Source organism: Centropristis striata, chromosome 2, assembly GCF_030273125.1.
Source record: "Centropristis striata isolate RG_2023a ecotype Rhode Island chromosome 2, C.striata_1.0, whole genome shotgun sequence".
Lineage (NCBI taxonomy): Eukaryota > Metazoa > Chordata > Actinopteri > Perciformes > Serranidae > Centropristis > Centropristis striata.
The window spans coordinates 6732174-6750286 of record NC_081518.1 but is presented as its reverse complement, the minus strand read 5'-3'; the positions used below and the strand labels follow the sequence as shown (position 1 = coordinate 6750286).

The 18113-nt window shown below is 36.1% G+C and overlaps 1 protein-coding gene across 2 annotated transcripts in view; it reads right to left on the bottom strand.

Moving 5' to 3' along the window:
• ano5b (anoctamin 5b) overlaps positions 1 to 18113 on the bottom strand; it is a 46713-nt gene extending 28600 nt beyond the window's left edge. Inside the window, exons 1-4 of one of the 2 annotated variants that reach the window (XM_059357007.1) lie at positions 17918 to 18113; positions 17481 to 17618; positions 13933 to 14115; positions 3385 to 3429 (exon numbers count right to left, since the gene is read on the bottom strand). In XM_059357007.1, the coding sequence (XP_059212990.1) occupies positions 3385 to 3429; positions 13933 to 14115; positions 17481 to 17535 (283 nt within the window). In that variant the 5' untranslated portion in view covers positions 17536 to 17618; positions 17918 to 18113. The remainder of the gene's footprint in view (positions 1 to 3384; positions 3430 to 13932; positions 14116 to 17480; positions 17619 to 17917) is intronic. The other variant, XM_059357014.1, reaches the window with a different exon arrangement.

Here is an 18113-nt window from a genome sequence, read left to right as displayed (position 1 = left end):
ATATCCTTGATCATCCACATAGACCCCTATGCAGACAGAAGGGTCTATTTGCAGGCTTACAGGCTACATGACACGCCCACTTTACTACAAGACACACCCCCTTAAAATAACTTCCAGGATTAATTAAGTATTTTAATCCAAACTATGATCTCAGCCGAAAAACCTAATCAAATAGTTTTGTGCATAAAGACCATGTCATGTAGAACTGTCGACCCACAAATAAATCTATTTGTATGCAGATACCTGCATGCAGGAAAAATCTATACAGCATAATATCACAATATTTGACATTGCAATTATATAGTACTAACTTACTTACAAAAGTATAAACCTTTGTGCAAGAATAAAATGTTTTTTTGATAGACTGTAATACCAACAGTTCAGTTTGTCAGGTTTTTATGACAGTATTGGTCAGTCCGTCTACTTGACAATCCCACTTTACTTCAATAAAAGTGAGATAATCAGACTGAAAACTTTCTCTTATTAGATAAAACAGATGTTTTCCTTTGGGAACATAATAGAGCTCCTGTGTTTGTTGTTTTGAGCATGTGCAGTAAGCGTGGTCACCTTTCTACGACTACATATCTATCTGTCTATTTAATATGTAGGTGAAAAAGGTGACCATGCATAATGCACATGATCGAAACAACAAACAAAGAAGCTTCTTCTTGCTGCCATGAGGTCGCCATTTTCTTTCCTTCTTCTTCATTGGCAAACAACAGCGTGAATCAGTTTAATGAGCATGACCACAGCTGTCCGGGGACATGGGAAGTAATAAATGTGTCAAAGGCCGAATTTTATGAGTAGCATGAGTGAGATGTACATTTCCTTTTACTTGATGATCTCATCTGATCTGAGCTTTCAAGACATTTCACATATTTTTGTATAATACATTTGATTCTGATTTAATAATACATTTGATTTTTATAGCACTTTTAAAAGGTAATCAAAGTCACTTAACATAATAGAATTGAGACACACACAAACACAAAATGCAGAAAAAACAAAAACAAAACAGAGATGTGAGATGTATGGACTTCTTAAATCTTGTCAATGTCACTGATAGTGATTCAGCAGAGGCTGAGGCTTGTTGCCTCTCCATCCCTGGCACAGGTCGAGCTCCACTCTCAGGTCAGGCCCGTAGAGAAATATGTTTCTAAGACAACAAGCCTTCAATTGCTACTCCTCCTTCATTAGCCAGAGCGCTAAAGGCCAATAAAGAGTAATCAGATTTATGGTCACACAATCCTCTTTCACTTCCAACAATTAAAGAAATTGGTGGCGTACAGTATCTCAGAAGAGGATTGTGCCAATTTATCAGCACCAAGAGACATAAGCTGATCACGCAGAGAGAAATAAAAGTGGCTTTCTCTCTTCAAGCAAGTAAATCCACTATTCCCCAGCCGAATCATGCCTACACATAATTCTCTACAACCTGATAAAATGTCCATTCCCTATGATGGCCAATGTCTCTGAACGTAAAATCTGCCTCTAATTTCACGTGTAGCCCCCAGACGAGATGCACATTCAGCGCTCCGCAGTGTAATTTTACATACCGGCATGTGTAACTGAGATCGGCCCCCTTCAGTGTATCCCAGAGTGAGTCATCAAAACAAATGTTATGAAAGGAAACCTGCTTCTCTCAATCTGAACTGACATCCAGGGTCTAGTATTTGTCTGTGAGATGATACCTCAGCCACCCACACACACACACACACACACACACACACACACACACACACACAGCACAATACATAATGCATATTTTATAATATCAAGAAGTCATAAACTTCCCATCTAGTTCTGACATTTAAGAGGTTGAAAGCATGTGTACAGGTAAATACTTTTGTACTTAGGTATTTGAGTACAATTCTGAAGTTTACTTGAATGCTTCCACTTTTTCCTTCTTCATACTTACACTATATTAAAGACATTTTTATGACATATATAGATTTTTTTACTTTTTACTTGAAGATTAAAATGTACATATAAAAATATGCCATGATGCAGTTATAATCAAATGGGCTGATATTTCACTCTGACAGGCCATTCTGTCGCCCACTGAGTACTTTTACTGTTGATACATTTTCCTGCTAAAACTTGTATATTTTACTTGACTATAACTGCTCTTGTTACAATTTGTAATGAAGTTGAATTGTGTGGCATTGCTGCTACTTTAAAAGAAATCAGTCCTTCTTCTAATTGTGCATATTATGATTGACATGGGGTGCCTTTTGTCCCAGTGGTTTATCTGCAGAGGTTCTATATTAGTTTATATATTGGTATTGAGTATTTAATATCTTGACATGTCTGATTTGAAAGATTATGACAAAGAATTTACTTTGCATGCTCAATAAAAGCCAAAGTATTTTTATAAAGTTTTTAAAAACAAATGAAAATTCAGGACGGTTGTTTTGTTTGTGTTGTCTTAACAACAGTGATGTCAGTTAGTTGGAGCGATGGAATATTAAATATTTATCCATCTGTGCTCACTACATTATAGCCTTTCTTACCCCCAGGTGTGCATAAACTACAGATTATGGGCTTGTTTTTGAAAACACAAAAAAATTCTGATAATATCAGTTATGTTATCAGTATCGGCCATGACAAATAGGTAACTATCAGTTATTGTATCAGCTGAAAAAAGTCCATATTGTGGATCCCTAATGTTGGCATATGAAGCAATATAGTACTTTATCTGGGAAGCAAATTGTGTAACTGTTTGTGGATAAAATAACAAGACTGTTTGTGTGCAAATTCACTAAATTAAATACCTTAAAGATCACGGTAGTTATTCACACTGATGAAATATTTTATGAAAATCCAATAATGACAAAAAGTTTTCCTGATCAGTGATTTCAACATTGCACACTTTGACAAAATGCAACCAGAGATATTAAAGAGAAAGACATGACAGTATAAACAGTGTAGCATATTATCCGGGTTTGACCATGTATACCTTCTCACGGTACACATTGTCAATTAGCCCAGGCATAATTGACCTTATTTCCATGTGCACATGCCTCTCTACACTGTGTGCATGTATACTGTATAGTATGCATGACTGCATGCATTGGTGCAGATTTGACACACCAGCCATGAACACAGCAACACTTAACTGCCAGGAGCCAGGCTCTGCAGATGCAATCACAAGCTGAGATGGAGGCTGAAAGAGCAGACAGACACACAGACATCTGGGTCTGATTAGCAGACAACCCGGAAAGCAGAATTTACAGATCAGAAGCAGAAACATGGTTTATTATTAGGGAGAGTTCGGCGCGATGAGAGAGCGCATGGATGAAAAGAGAAAGAGTAGAGGCTGATGGTGTGAGGACGGACGGACAGACAGACAGGCGTCACATAAAGCCTCTGATCTGCCCGTACCTGAGTGCAGGTTTATCCTGAATGCGGTCAACACTGCAGGACCATCTTAAAAGGACAGACAGACACAGGTTAGTGTTAAACTTTAAGTCAGGAGAGGTGAATATGCATGTAAACAAAGTGCTGAAACAGTCTTATTTACTGTAGAATCCATCAAATACTCTCACGGTGTAAAGCAGTGCCTGGGGCCTACTTACTCTGAGCACTGCAGAGAAAATAAACAAAATAAAAGCTCAGCAGAACATTTTGTCTCTTGCGGGGCTTCCATCAGCATCTAAACAAGCAGTGATAATAACCTGAAAATAATGCAGTGTACTTTTGATTCAATAACAAACTAAATTGTTTTTTTTTGTCTATGACTCAAGCAGGATTTGTGGGTGTCTACTGTCTGAAAAAAGCAGCGTTAACAGCTCTCGTGTGGCTCTCCCACGAGGCTGGCACTCAGCTCCACCGCCCTGCTAACTCCTCTCAAACACATACACCTCAGATCATTGCTTTGCTTTGTACTTCAACAAGTGCAGACTGACTAACCACAGCTCTGGATTATGACGGCATAAACCTTTTCTCAAGGGAAGTGAGACAAACCTGTCACAGATTGCCATGCGTATTACTTCCCTCTAACAGGAGATTTAATATTGCTGCATGGAGTGCAGTTAGATGTACATTAAATATTGATGTTATACAGGTTACTCTGCTCTAAAAGGGTCACAGTGAAAGTCATCAACTGTACAGTCTCACGCAAACCAAGTCTTGAGTATTAGGGTGAATTAGGGAAATGTAGTAAGGGACTCACATGTGAAATAGTAAAGCAGGAGACTGGAATATTAAATTTCATGCCAAAATATGTTAGTAAAATGAGTTCTAGAAATAAGGCGTGGTGTGTACCACGATACAGTGAAACCACAACATCCTGAGCTCAGACTGGGTAGAGGTTCTCTGACAAGACATCCTCTCTATCTCTCTCCCCACGTTTCCTGTCGAGTCTTCTAACTAAATACTGAAAGGGAAAATTCATAAACGACTCCAGTCAAACTTTGCTATTAGAGTCCTAGAGGCCTATTTAAACCATCTATAACACAAACAGCTCATTTACAATGTGTCAAACTCCACTTTTGCTTGTTAAATGGTGCATAATTTGAGTGCGAAGGAGTCTCCTCGGGTCAAAGTGGTTAAATTTAGCTTATAATTAATCATGAGTGTGTTTTTCACATAACAAGAGTGTCATTTCCTTTAAAAGCCAGGTATGCTTGCACCTGGCGCATGGCTATAAAAAACAAATTGGATAAGCAAGTGGTTTTCTGCTTCCACCGTCTTCCAATTGGCTGTCCCATCAAGAACTTAATTTGAGTGCAGATGAGCACATGCAGCAATTTAACTGAGAAGGAGGATCACTTCACTGTGCATCTGTCTGTAACAAGCAGAGTGTGAGCCTGCCTATGAATCCAACTATCCCAATAATGTGCACTTTAACCAGCAGGAATATAATGCACCATTGACTTTAGACCGTGTTTTTGTTGGTTGATTTCTGCTGCTTCAAGATAACAATGCAACAAATTGTTATGCACCTGACCACATCTAACTTTCAGACCAACACGCCCATGGGTGCATAGATGGATACAAGTACATTTATGACTTACACAATCTGGGCACTGTGCGTGAAAATAACCACTGTGTTGGTTTGAAACTAGCAATGTTGTGCTGTACTATGTGCGCTTTGCTATGGCTGTAAGAAAGAGTTCAAGGAGTGCTAACATAAGGCCTGAAAAGAATGTTAGTTCAGTCTTGATCTTAGAAATAAGCAGTTGGCAACCAATCTCACGTCAAGGTCTATTTAGTAGCCATTCTGGGCCTTTCAATCATGTCACATGAACTTCATCTGCAGATGGAGTTTGCCCACTTGTCATGTAAATGTAAATCTTCAAACCTTTTTGAGCACTTTAAGGACTTCTCGTTCATGTTGGCTCAAAGAAACTTAAAATGAAATGCAACTTTCAGCTGTGCAACATCATCTGCCGATTAAAAAACAATACCAACTTTTGGCACGTATGAACAGCTATAAATCATGAATAGTAAGGAAAGAAAACATTGATAAAGAAACAAAAATATCCCCCTTTCTTTTAGTAAATAGAGTTTGCAGTGTGAGTTGTGTTTTTCGCATCAGACTTGTATTGTCGTGAGGAATGCAAATTTCCATTCTTATCATCAGGATGCTGTATTCACAATGGGGAAATTTCCTGAAAATCCCCGGAGAGCTTCAGAAGTGCCAAAACACTCTTATACATGAGGTCGTGTGGAGGGTAGAGGGAATAAGGGATAATCCTTTATCTTATTAAAACAGAACATAAAATACCATGTTTGATATCTCTGATAGTCTGTTGATGGAGGCATATTTATGGAAAATAATACTTTTTAACACAGATTAAGACACAGAACAACGCTCTCTTGCATGATGAAACCTTTGGCCTGGTTGTTTGGTTTTCATATAATTTGCGTGAGACAGCAACAGGGAAAGAAAACATGCCTGTTCCTGTGCTATCAGTTGTCCTATAATAACATTAGGTGACTTTTATTAAGAGATATAAAAGATATACTATTATGAAAAATATAATATCCCCATGGGCGCAGCTGTGCTATAAACAGCCCCATGCATAATAGATACTTTGGCCCAGAGAGTGTTTGTTTTCCCTCATCTGAGTGTTTCATGTTCACGTACACAGGCAAACAGGACACGACAGAGGGGAGGCACGTAAAAGCTATGTTCCAAACTTAGACCACAACACTTCAGAATCAGAACTGGCTTCTTTGACCAAGTATGTGTACAATATTCAAAGAATTTGACCTTGTTTTTTTTACAATCATCTCAGAGGTATTTAAATCTAAAAGACAGTAGTTAAAACAGAATAAATTGAGCTTTAAGTTAAAGGGGAACTTGCATAAATAACAATAAACAAAAATGCATTGGTGGAATGAAACTAAGTACATTTACTCAAGTACTGTACTTATGTATATGTATAAAATATTGTACTTTTTACTACACTACGGTAGCTTTAGGTACTTTTCAGGTTTCAGGTTTTTCAGGTTCAAGTTTTAACGTAAAAAACATGACATTTTAAGTGATTAGACATTTGTTTTTATTAAACCTCATAACAGTATATTTAGTAGTTAAAATGAGCCCTACCTAGAGTAAATTATAAGGTTTCTTACATAAATGCATCTATAATATAGTTATATAATATAGAACAATCTGAGTGGGGTCATTCTAAATAACAGCTACTTTAACTTTTAATACTTTAAGTACATTTTGATGCTGATACTTTTTTACTTTTACTTAAATAAGTTCTGAATGCAGGACTTTTACTTAAGTAGTGGAGTAATTTCACAGTGTGGTATTAGTACTTTTACTTAAGTAAGGGATCTGAATACTATTTCCACTACTGCAAAAATGTATATACACTATACAAATAGGGACAAAATGCACATGTAGTGCAAAGTAGTGGAGGATTGGTCTGGTGTGTTTGTGAACTTTTGGATCATTGTTTATTTTAATCTAAATTCCAATTTCAAATGTTATTTCCCCTACACTTTATTGAGAGGAAATCTTGGCTGCCCTCCTTATCGTATTCAGTATCATGCCTCTATCAAAGTGGATAATGCAATTACAAGGCCCGTTTCCATAGCTACTCCTTGGCTCTGTTTCACCTCTGACTGGAAGATGACTTCATCTGCCAAGGCTGCAGAGAGCAGACTCAGATAACCTTAAATGGAAGCAAATCCCTTACAAATATGAGTAATAGCTATAAAAAGCCATAAAAGTAATTTGTGAAGAATCATTGGACTGTTCCTGATAGATGACAAAAGCCATAGAGAGCAATTAAAAAAGATTAACTTAATGAAGATGACACCACGTAACTCTTGTGTGACTGTATATGATGGAACAGTCTATAAATCAGTGTTTGTGCAGCTGTGAACGGACTATTCCACTTCAAACACACACATAACAAGGTGAGGACAGACCTCTTCCTCTTCTGTTTCCTCACTCACATGTGGCTGAATGGCTGAAGGTTGGCCCCGATAACGGCCTGAACAAAGCCTTTGCAGAACAACGGCAGCCTATCAACCTGCAGCTCCCTCGAGATAAACAGACACGCGTCTTCATTAACAGCTGATTAACACAATAAAGAGTGTGTGGGGTTACAAACACAAAAGGACTGATTGGGATTTCATTATGTTCACTCAACACATGTTGAACCAACGGTGAATGCTGGGGAATAAATTATTGTAATTTTTCATTTCCCTTTAATGATCTTTCAGTGATGCAGTGCTATGAGTGCTAACCCAGCTGTTAGGTAGACAAATGAAGGGTTACAATATAAGTGAGTTGCAGACTTGTTGTTTTTCCAACATAATATATCTAGCACATGAATAACCACTGTGTATATTAGCAGCCTGGGCCAGAGACACTTCGTATGTGGCTTGCGCATGGCACGAAAATACTAATCCTGGATTCTGTAGATTTTGTATGAAATATCATTACCACTGTTTCCGATCGGACGCCTTTTAGGGGAGCTCCGCCCCATTGTGTGATAGGCCTACACCTGGTCAGTAACACAATTCTCTGGATTTCCAAACTGACTCATCTCATCTGTAAGTCTATTTAGCCTACCTATCTTAAGGAGTTATAAAGTGTGCTACAATGTTCGATTTTCCAATAATATTCAAATAGTTTCCAGCGAATATCAATGTTCAATGTGTATGTGCTGGATGGTGTGGTACCTTATGAAAAGTAAGTGTTTTATGGAGTTGCAGATGTTGTAGTGGTCTGCATGTAATGTGCAAATTCTGTTATTCGCGATTAGCATGCTAAGCGGAGATTTAGCTTTATTCACTTCTTATGTTGCATTACTATATAATTCAGGGATGACATTCATGTTGCTATATGCTACATATATATATATATGCTACATGCAATATAGTATATCAGCTAATTGGGTTCATGTTAATGTACTTTTAGTGCAGCATACCGTGTAATGTGCTATCTCACGATTAGCATGCTAACGAATACACACTTCCTACAGGCACTACACTAGTAATAATACTTTTCAAAAAACTTCTCAAGCACCATCTCTTCACAAAGGCTTTTGGACTGACCCCTCATCCTACTGTATTGTATTGTATTGTAAAGGGTCCTTGGGTTTCTTAAAAGGCGCCAAATAAATTTAAGTTATTATTATCATTATTATTATTATTTATTATTATAATGTTGCTACAGATTTTAACCCTTTGGTTAAAACCAATGTTGATATATTTTTTTTCAGTACAACCTCACCTATATGACCTGATGATTATTTTTTTCACTTAAACTTACTGGATCAATATTTTGAACACAAAAAACACATAAAATCTGATATTTAAAATTATGTTATTTTTACTTTCAAAGCATGAGGCTTAATGAAGAATTTTAAATGTTGCCAATATAACATATAAGAGATCAAATGAGAATAACATCTAGTTCTTTATTTTTATACTAAACAAATTTTACCCTATCTTTGGTTTTGTTTGGTTTATCATCATCAAACCAAAGCTGGCACGGAGTTTCAAGCCACTACTTCAGAGGGAAGTTGACTGCAGGGCTTAATGTTGCTTCATTTTTAAGTTGTGACATCATGAAATCATGTGATATGATTACGGTGACTCCAGAGGGTTAATATCAGTTAAGCTGACATCATGTTAAAATATCAAAAGACCTAAATTGCATTTCTAAATGAAGTCATTAAGCATACAGAAGAATAATTTCAAGTGGCTGTTTTTGTGACTTTCTTACAGTTATAAGCACCACTCAAAGCTGTCAAGGTTCCTTCACAGTTTCAGTCAAATTCAAGCACTTTTCAAGCATTTCTCATCTCTTCCAGTACATTAGCTGTGGTAAATTACATATACACTCAGTTGTATAAAAGCAAAAGTTTACGTCATTATTTGTGTGAAAGGCAAAAGGAATTTAGTCTCTCTCCAATTTCTTTTATGTATATATCTAAAAAGCAAAATAGTTCAGTCAGATATTCATTATATAAGCAATGAAACAAAATTTACAGTTTCAAGCTGTCTCAAGGCCTGTATTCAAAATTTGTATGAGCCCTGAGGCACTGACTTACTCAAATGATTATGTCACAGCTATACTATATATAGGTAGAAAGTGTCAGCTGAAGTGAAGGTGCAGAAACACTGACGAATCAGAGCTGACTGGGCTTTTTTTTCCTGAGGACTTAAAGGGAAAAGTGGAGTTTCAGACGGAGGGCTAGTACAGGTATATCCAGACAGACAGTTAGAGAAAAGTGTTGTTTTTTTAAGTATGTAGACAGGTTTTGGTAGTGATCTAAATTACAGGTATGAACCTGAAAATGAGCATAATATGTATTTAATGTACCAAATGCTTGTAAAATTCTAAGATGCACTTAAAAAGATATGATGGTATTAAAAATTAGCATTTGGAGCTATTATTTAATTATTTTAGACCATTAAATCTTCAGTCTCACATTCTCTGTGGCATCCTTATTAAAAAATACAGCACTCCTCTTATCACAAGAGCACCAGACTTTTTACAGTGCAGTGGGGCAAGCAGGGGTTAAAAGATATGCTCAGAAAAAACACGTCATCCACTCACTGTACGTTAGAGAATCCGCCATTTGTGATGACTGTGATGTTTCTTTTGGACACTGAAATGTCTCCTAACCTATGTGACATCGTACAATCACTGGACTTCTACAGACATCAGTGCTTCAGCTACTGTAGTCTTAAATATAACACTACATATTTGAATATGGAGTTTAAAATGTCAGTGAGATACAGGGCAGGTTGAAACTAGTCCATGAGAAAAGTGAGACGTGGAAACAGGGATCCAGGACATCAAATCAGTGTGTCAGCAAATTGTCTCAAGGCCATTACTTTGCTTCTTAAAAACTGGAGTAAAACAAGTTTTTAGATGCATGCATTGCCTCCAGGCAGTATTTCTTCCTGAACGGTCAACATTCTTTCTCAAACACAGAATGGGAGTGTTGTTAACAGTCACTGAATTTGATGTATTCATGGTTAATCAGACCACAAATGAGACAAAAATCAACATTGACACTAAGTTAACTCACAGACTGTATATGAGTTAGCATTAACTTTATATAATCATATTATGACAGACGTATGACCTGTAGAACTACTATAGTCATATGACATTTTCCCGGTTTAACACAAAAGGCTTTAAAAGGTAGAGCAATTAGTCTTTTACCACAACAGGCCATAAGTGGCCTTTTACATTGGTAAACACTCAATCTCCTTTCCATTTCCATTATTTTTTCTAATGTCTTTTACCATATAGGGTGGCGGTAAGTCTCTGTTTTCCTCTGTTTGGTGGATCAGTTGCTCCAGAACTCCATTAAAACAATGTTTCACTTTGCTCACCGCTGTGAGAGCTGTGGGAGACATAATGCAGGACTTTAAGCACCACAGTGCTCCACTATTATGACATATGGAGCTCCATGAAAGTGGAAAAACTATTTATCTTAACCAACTCGGTGTCCTCAGAGACATGAAAACATGTCATATATAATGGCTAATTCCATCAACACTAATGGGTGATTCTCATGAAGCCAGTCTGAGTTCTGTCTGTGAAGATTATAAGGACATACTTTATTAAACTAAATATATTTAACTTTTATATGATTGAATAATATAGCCATAATGAGGCACGATTCATTGTTTTGTGTTAAAATAATATTTTCTATATTTTTAAACATATTTTTGATTCACAAATTCATTACTGTAATGCATCCAGATAAAAATTCCATGGTTTCCCTACACTTACTGTATATACAATAAATATTTAATAAACTTTATAAAAATAAATATACTTTGTTTAAAAAAGTATAATTTAACAGCATATAATCAAATATAACGTTTTTTAACAATGTATAAAGAACAAAATCTGAACGAAAATTGATGAGAAAAAATGGTTAAATGTTACGCTAATGATAGAATTGTTTGCATTAAAATATGTGTATATTTTAATAAAATACATTTTGGTGATACCAGCTGCCTTTGAGCACATTTAAGTGCTTGCCAAAGAAAACAAACAAAAAAAAAAAAAAAAAAAAAAAAAAACCTTTCGTTGTTCTTTTTATTTCTATTTAAAAATGTGTTACTGTAATGAATTTTGCTCACAGTGTGTCTAAAAATGTCGGGAAAAAAACTTAAAATGTTTAAATAGATTATAAATTCATATAAAACAGTGACTTTAGATTGTATTTGTTATAAAGGGTCAAAGAAAATATGTATTCAATGCTCTTGGATTTTTGCTATGAGCTGTACCATGTGTATGAGAATCACCCTAATGGCTAATGGCTAATGGCTAACTCTACGATCTGAGTAAACTGTCCAGGTTTAACCTCCAGATGGATGCTGGTGGCGACGCTGTCTCAAACCACAGACTGAGTGTCTCGCTGTTTAGTGAAGAGTAAGTAGAGCCTGGCTATCTCTGAGGCAATCCAATTAGATACAGACACACACACTAAGGTTGGCAGATGGTAGAAAGGAGGAAAAATGGAATTGTTTACTCACATACTTCACTTCGGATCGTTTTATCCTTTTGTCTAGTGAAGTTAAACCTCTAGAGTCCATGAAATCACCTGCACATTACTTCTTCATGACGTGAAGACATAAAAATGAAGCAACATCGAGTCTTGCCATCACCTTCCTTCTAAAGTTCTGGCTTGAAACTCCATGCCAGATTTTTTTTGGATTATATTCGGCCAAGTAAAACCGGAGATAAGGTCAAATATATTTAGTATAAAAATATAGAACTAGAGATTATCCTCATTTTACCTCTTATATGTTATATTTGCAACCAGTGTTCATACTGCAACATTTAAAATTCTGTGTATTGAAATATCATTTCCAAGATCAGATTTTATGTTTTCCTTTGTTTCTTTTGGGTTCAACATTTTTAGACATAATAGCCGAAGATTTCAGAGGGTTAAATAACAGATGAAAAAGTTGCTTCTTTCTGCTTCAGAATCTACTGAGATTTTACAATGATGACGTCTGATAGGTATGATTTTAATCAACCCACATCCGACACATCTGCCTGAAATCTGTCTCTAAAGGAAGAGCTGCCAGTTTTAAGGGACATTCCTGCAAAGCAAAGCTAAATACTAAAGCCGTGTCAAACACACACATCTCACACAAACAGCCAGCAGGTCTGTTGCCTGGTGGCTTGTCATGAGATCACTGCTAACTTGTTGTAAAATGTCCCACACATCAGCTAAAACAAACTCTTTTGTGTGCTGATTGTTTTTCCAATGGTGGGTTTATCCTTCCACTATACAGTAATCACTGGGATTTGACATTCGTGACCTCCTGACTGAGACGCCTCTAATTAATCCAAATCCTTCCCGTACTCTTCCTCTGGCTGCTCATGTATTACGTAATTGCACAGCAGCAGTCTCAGTGCTGCCAAACTGACACCAAGTACATAATTTATGAAAAAAAGTAAATTAAATACCTTGGAAAAAGTGATATAATTAAGACGGTTTACTATAATGGCTTTGAAGAGGCTTTTACTTTGAAAGGCCATAAAACACATTGTCAGTACCAGCAGATAAAAGCTTTAAAATGAAATATCAGCATCTGACTGAAACAACATTTCCGCTGAAGATGATGCACGTGTGACGAAACGGCTGCAAAATATAAGTCTGTGGTGTTGAGGTGAGGAAGTGGCCTCCGATTGTGATTCAATCCATACAGTTGCTACTAAGTTTAAGCAACAGTATGTAAATCATATGTATTCATTTATGATCATGTATAAACCAGTGTCAAAGAGAGTATGCTTTGTCTATTCATATTTTTTCAGTTGGCTTTAACTGCTATACAGTTGCACATTACAGTTACTTTCACATGATCCCTGTAGACAGAGATTACATTATTTACTTGTTTTGCCACTTGTGAAATAGGTCAGATTTGCCCTGGTTGCTGTCATGGTTGTCTCTCGGACAGCAACAGCCAACTACAGTCTGTTAAAATAGGGTGAATTTTAAAGTTTTGTTTGAAAATGTCACAGAAAAATCAACACATGGCATGATTTACATGTAATCCCATTTGTTTTAGGTCTTTTTTTGTTTGTTTTTCCCACCATTGATGTTATAAAAGTATTGTATTTGATGTCTTAATGTGCCATTAGGCCATCATGATTACATTGTGCATAATAATGGGTTAACCCTACCAGAAAATGTGCATATATTGCTAAATATAATTGAAAAATATCGGCATATAAGATATCCAATATCCAAAACAGATCCAATGTCGTGCATCCCTTGACAGGATGTTCTTCAAAAGTTTATTTTAATACAATTGTCATTTCTTGGGGATAAGGATTACTGCACCATGTAGTGTTATGTGCTCCACAGTAGCTATAAGACCCTTTATGACAATAAGACATATTTGTCACTGCATACAAACCCCTCGTGACCCCGAGTTAAAGGTTAATGAGCGCATGCATCTTTATTTAATTACCTGCTGTCTGAGAATCCGTCGCGCTCTGCAGCTCGATCAAAGTTTCATCCTTCGCCTTCCCCGTTATTCGTCTCATAGCGGCCAACGGTGTTATTTTATTCACCTTGTGAGCGGAGCGGGGAGAGGCAGGGAGAGGATGGGCTCGATCAAGACTCCACCATGCAAGCCTCGGCCGATCACACCCTGAAATCAAAGAGTCCGGATCAGATCAATGGATGGGAAATGGTTCATATTTACATTATGACCGATTCTCACTGAAACTGTACCCTGCTGGGCTCCCTGGCGCTACCCGAGATCACCAGGCGCACATAAAGGGGAGTGGCACGGGCTTTTTTTTTCCGTCGGCAAAATGTGTGTGAGTGAGTGAGTGAGTGAGAGAGAGAGAGAGAGAGAGAGAGAGAGAGAGAGAGAAATGTAATTTAATGTATTTCTCTGTAATTTGTCTCTCATTTTGTAATTCAATGATTGTAAATATTGCTTTCTTTTTTTGTTATTACTTTTTCTTTTCTTTTAAATATAATACTTTATTGTAAATATTGCTTTCCTTATCTTGTTATCTTTTTTCTGATGCTTGCTTTGGCAATATATACATTGTTACGTCATGCCAATAAAGCCAATTGAATTGAGAGAGAGAGAGAGAGAGAGAGAGAGAGAGAGAGAGAGAGAGAGGTCTTTATTTAATATTTTTACTTGATGAATTGTATATTTGTCATTGATTTGTCTCACATATATATTTAATTAAATGTATCCACTTTGTTTTATTGATTCTTATATCTTACTGTTACTATGTATTGTTCAAATATTTGGAAAATGTTGTACTTTTTAACTTTCAGAAAAAAAAAACTTTTTCTGTTTGTATGTCAAACTCAAACCTTTTTATACAGTCTATTGTCAAACTACACCTATTTACACGTATATATCTGGTAACAATCACATTTTTAGTTTATGGTTAAAATGTTGGGTCGTTAATAGCTCTGTTTGCACATTTCTTTATTTTGTTTCCCATGCCAATAAAGCTCATTTGAATTCAAATTCAATTGAATTAAAGCGAAAGAGAGACAAAGAGAATAAATGTAGACTATTTAAACCAATTTAGCATGTAAAGAAATATAAGAATAAAGGTTTTTGGTTCATTTTGATGTTGTCATGAAGCAGCAGCTGTTACCTGTGTGACTGTATTTAAATAAATATATAAAACTCACACAAGGGAATGACAGTAAGACATTCTTCAATAGGAAGAGGACATCTTGTGGCCATTTGCAGTATTGCATATATATGCTGAATATAATAGTTTAATAGCCTACCATGTGACAGGAAAGTAAACTTTTAACAATTTTATTATTTTCATAGAGATACGTTGGTACCACTCCCCAATAAATTAAGTTATTAGCTATAATCAAGAACGATATCTAATTTGCCAGGTTGTGAGAAATCTCTCTTGCTGGAGTTTATCCTCCAAACATTTAATTTTTTTTTACTTCTTAAGTTCAGTCTTTTGTGTCCCCACATGGGAAATTCACAGCAAAACAGAATGCGATGAAGTTAATCTGTCAGGAAAAGAGATTTTTTTTATGTAAAGAAAAAAAAAATCACAGATGAAGAGATGTGAAAATGAAGAGCATTTAACACAAATGCACTATTATCAGCAAGACAGTTTTCACAACCTGGCAAACCAATAGTTGGGTTTTATTAGTGACTCATAACTGATGAATGAAATAAAGATGATTTATAAGCAAAAAAAATAAAGACATTAGTTAGAAAACCCTTTAATAATGGAGGCTTCTGAGAAAGTGATACGGAGATTTGAATCACATCTCAGCTATTCATAACACCTGGATACAATCTGATGAAATACAATATAAAAAGAAAATGCAGTAATATTTTTCATCTCTCCTGTTGTAGGGTCTGTGTGAAGGGTGATGGGTGCAGTCAACTATAACCACGCCACAACAGCAGCCTCAAAAATGGATCAATGAAAGCTTTATATTCATGGCAGCATTGTTGTGTTGGATTCAACTACTGTTATATATTGCTCATTTCATTATATCTATCCAATGTGTCATGCACTGCAACAAAATACTTCAGTTAAAATGTTTTCCTTTTAAAATCTCCATTATCACCATCAGCGTAAATCTCTCTCTGCACAGACAAGCTCAGCAACTCACAAGCCACACTGTACCAATTACCAGAGGTTAATGGGACCGCCGGCCTTTCTGGTTTGAAATGCACCACTCAGCAGATTAAACAAATACCAACGATGGCCTTAATTGATGTACACTGTCTTCAACTAAAATCACAGCTGCTGCTTCCTTTTTTTTAGCTGATACTGAAGCTCTCTTTGTGACTTAATGGAGGTCCATAGCAACAAATCCCAGGCTCCCTAAATAATAAACCAGTAGTGAAGACTACTGGGAAAAAATAATTTAAAATACATGTAAAATCCTCCTGTACCTTTCTAGCCTCACTGTCAGGGGAAGAAGTATGAAGGTGCAGTACAGCTATAAAAAGCTAAAGAGAGCAGCTATGTAAAAATACAACATTTCAAGTAAAAGACCTTAATTTTAAACCTAAATGGTGCTTGACTAATGTTTTATGAGCACAATATCAAGAATAAAAGTACTCATTATGGAGATAAGGGCCCCTGTGAGGGATAAATTATTACATAATCCAAGACATTATTAGATTGTAGATTAAAAACTATAAAGCACCAGTGTTAAGCAGCCTTTTATTGTTATAGCTGAGAGAGAGGATCAGCAGGCTCCCAAACAAGGGAATTTCTTGTTATTTCTGTGAAATATTGTTTAATTGTCCCTCTTTGGGTTTCATACTGTTATCTCATTGTTATTTTTGGTAGAACTGCTAACAGACCACACATATTTTTTTGTAACAAGCCCAAGCATTTGGGAACAAAATAGAGCATTATATCCTTACCATGAGTTTTTATATAGCCTATAATCTTAATCTAAAAGGTACTATAGCTGTCAAATACACTGTATATAGTCCAGAAAAAAAGAAAGCTATATGTGCAGTTTATGTCTGAAATGTTTAGTGGAAAAATAAGTCAAAATAAAATTTGACTTAGGCAATTTTTTGAACATGCCTTTGTGACTGAAGCGAGATATGGTAACACTTTATTTTGAAGGTGTCTACATAAGAGCGTGTCATAAACATGACATGGGATGTGTGATGAACATTAATGACACTTTGAAGTAACATTAATGCTCATGATACTCGTCATGTCATGTTTCTGACAGGCTTGTGTGACTCTTATGTAGACACCTTCAAAATAAAGTGTTACCATATCTTGCTTAAGTCACAAAGGCATGTTAAAAAAATTGCCTAAGTCATTTATTTCTCTTAAGTTACATAATTTACACACAGTGTTATTACTATGCCAATAGCCATCCTTTGTTAATCCTTTTTGAGTGAAATGATCAATAAATGTCATATGTTACACTTTTGGTGAAGTTTTTTGTGTTTCCTGCAAAACTTGAATAAATGATTTAGGAGATTATTTTAACAGGGTGACGTTATGATGGATACATTACCTTGTGAATTATGTCCTCCTGTATCATCCGTCAGTCTGTAGTTCAGGTCCAACATGTTGACGCAGAGTGAGACATCTTCTCGAGATAAGTCCCGGACATCTCAACCAGCGCCACGAACAGGTCAAAAGCTCCACTTTTCTAAAACAAAACAACAAAAAAACTGCCATAAATGGCAACACGGTGTCGCAATGAAACACTGAAACTTGAATATCCTAACCAGTTAACTAGCGTTTCATGCTAACTAGCTGTTCATGCTAACACGCTTAAGCTAGTGTTTTTAGCGGTTGTACCACTTGTCACAATGTGAGCTTGTTAGCTTTTCTGTAAATATACAAATATTGTGCCGTAAAGCTCCTTCTGAGATATATGTACTTTGGGCTATACAACAAAATGATTGAACTGTTACTTAACACTAAACATTGTAAACGCATACTAACATGCTAACATATGCTAGTGTTAGCTAGTTTACGTTAACGTCTGAACGTTACACGACGCAAGGAATTTCGCAGATTTTCGCTAAGATTTCGGGCGATCCAGAGGAGATACTTTGCTGAATTTTCACCGGAAAAGGTTTAATAACTTCTGATTTAATTAACACTTTAGAATAGGACCTAGTTTATCAATGGAAAGTGT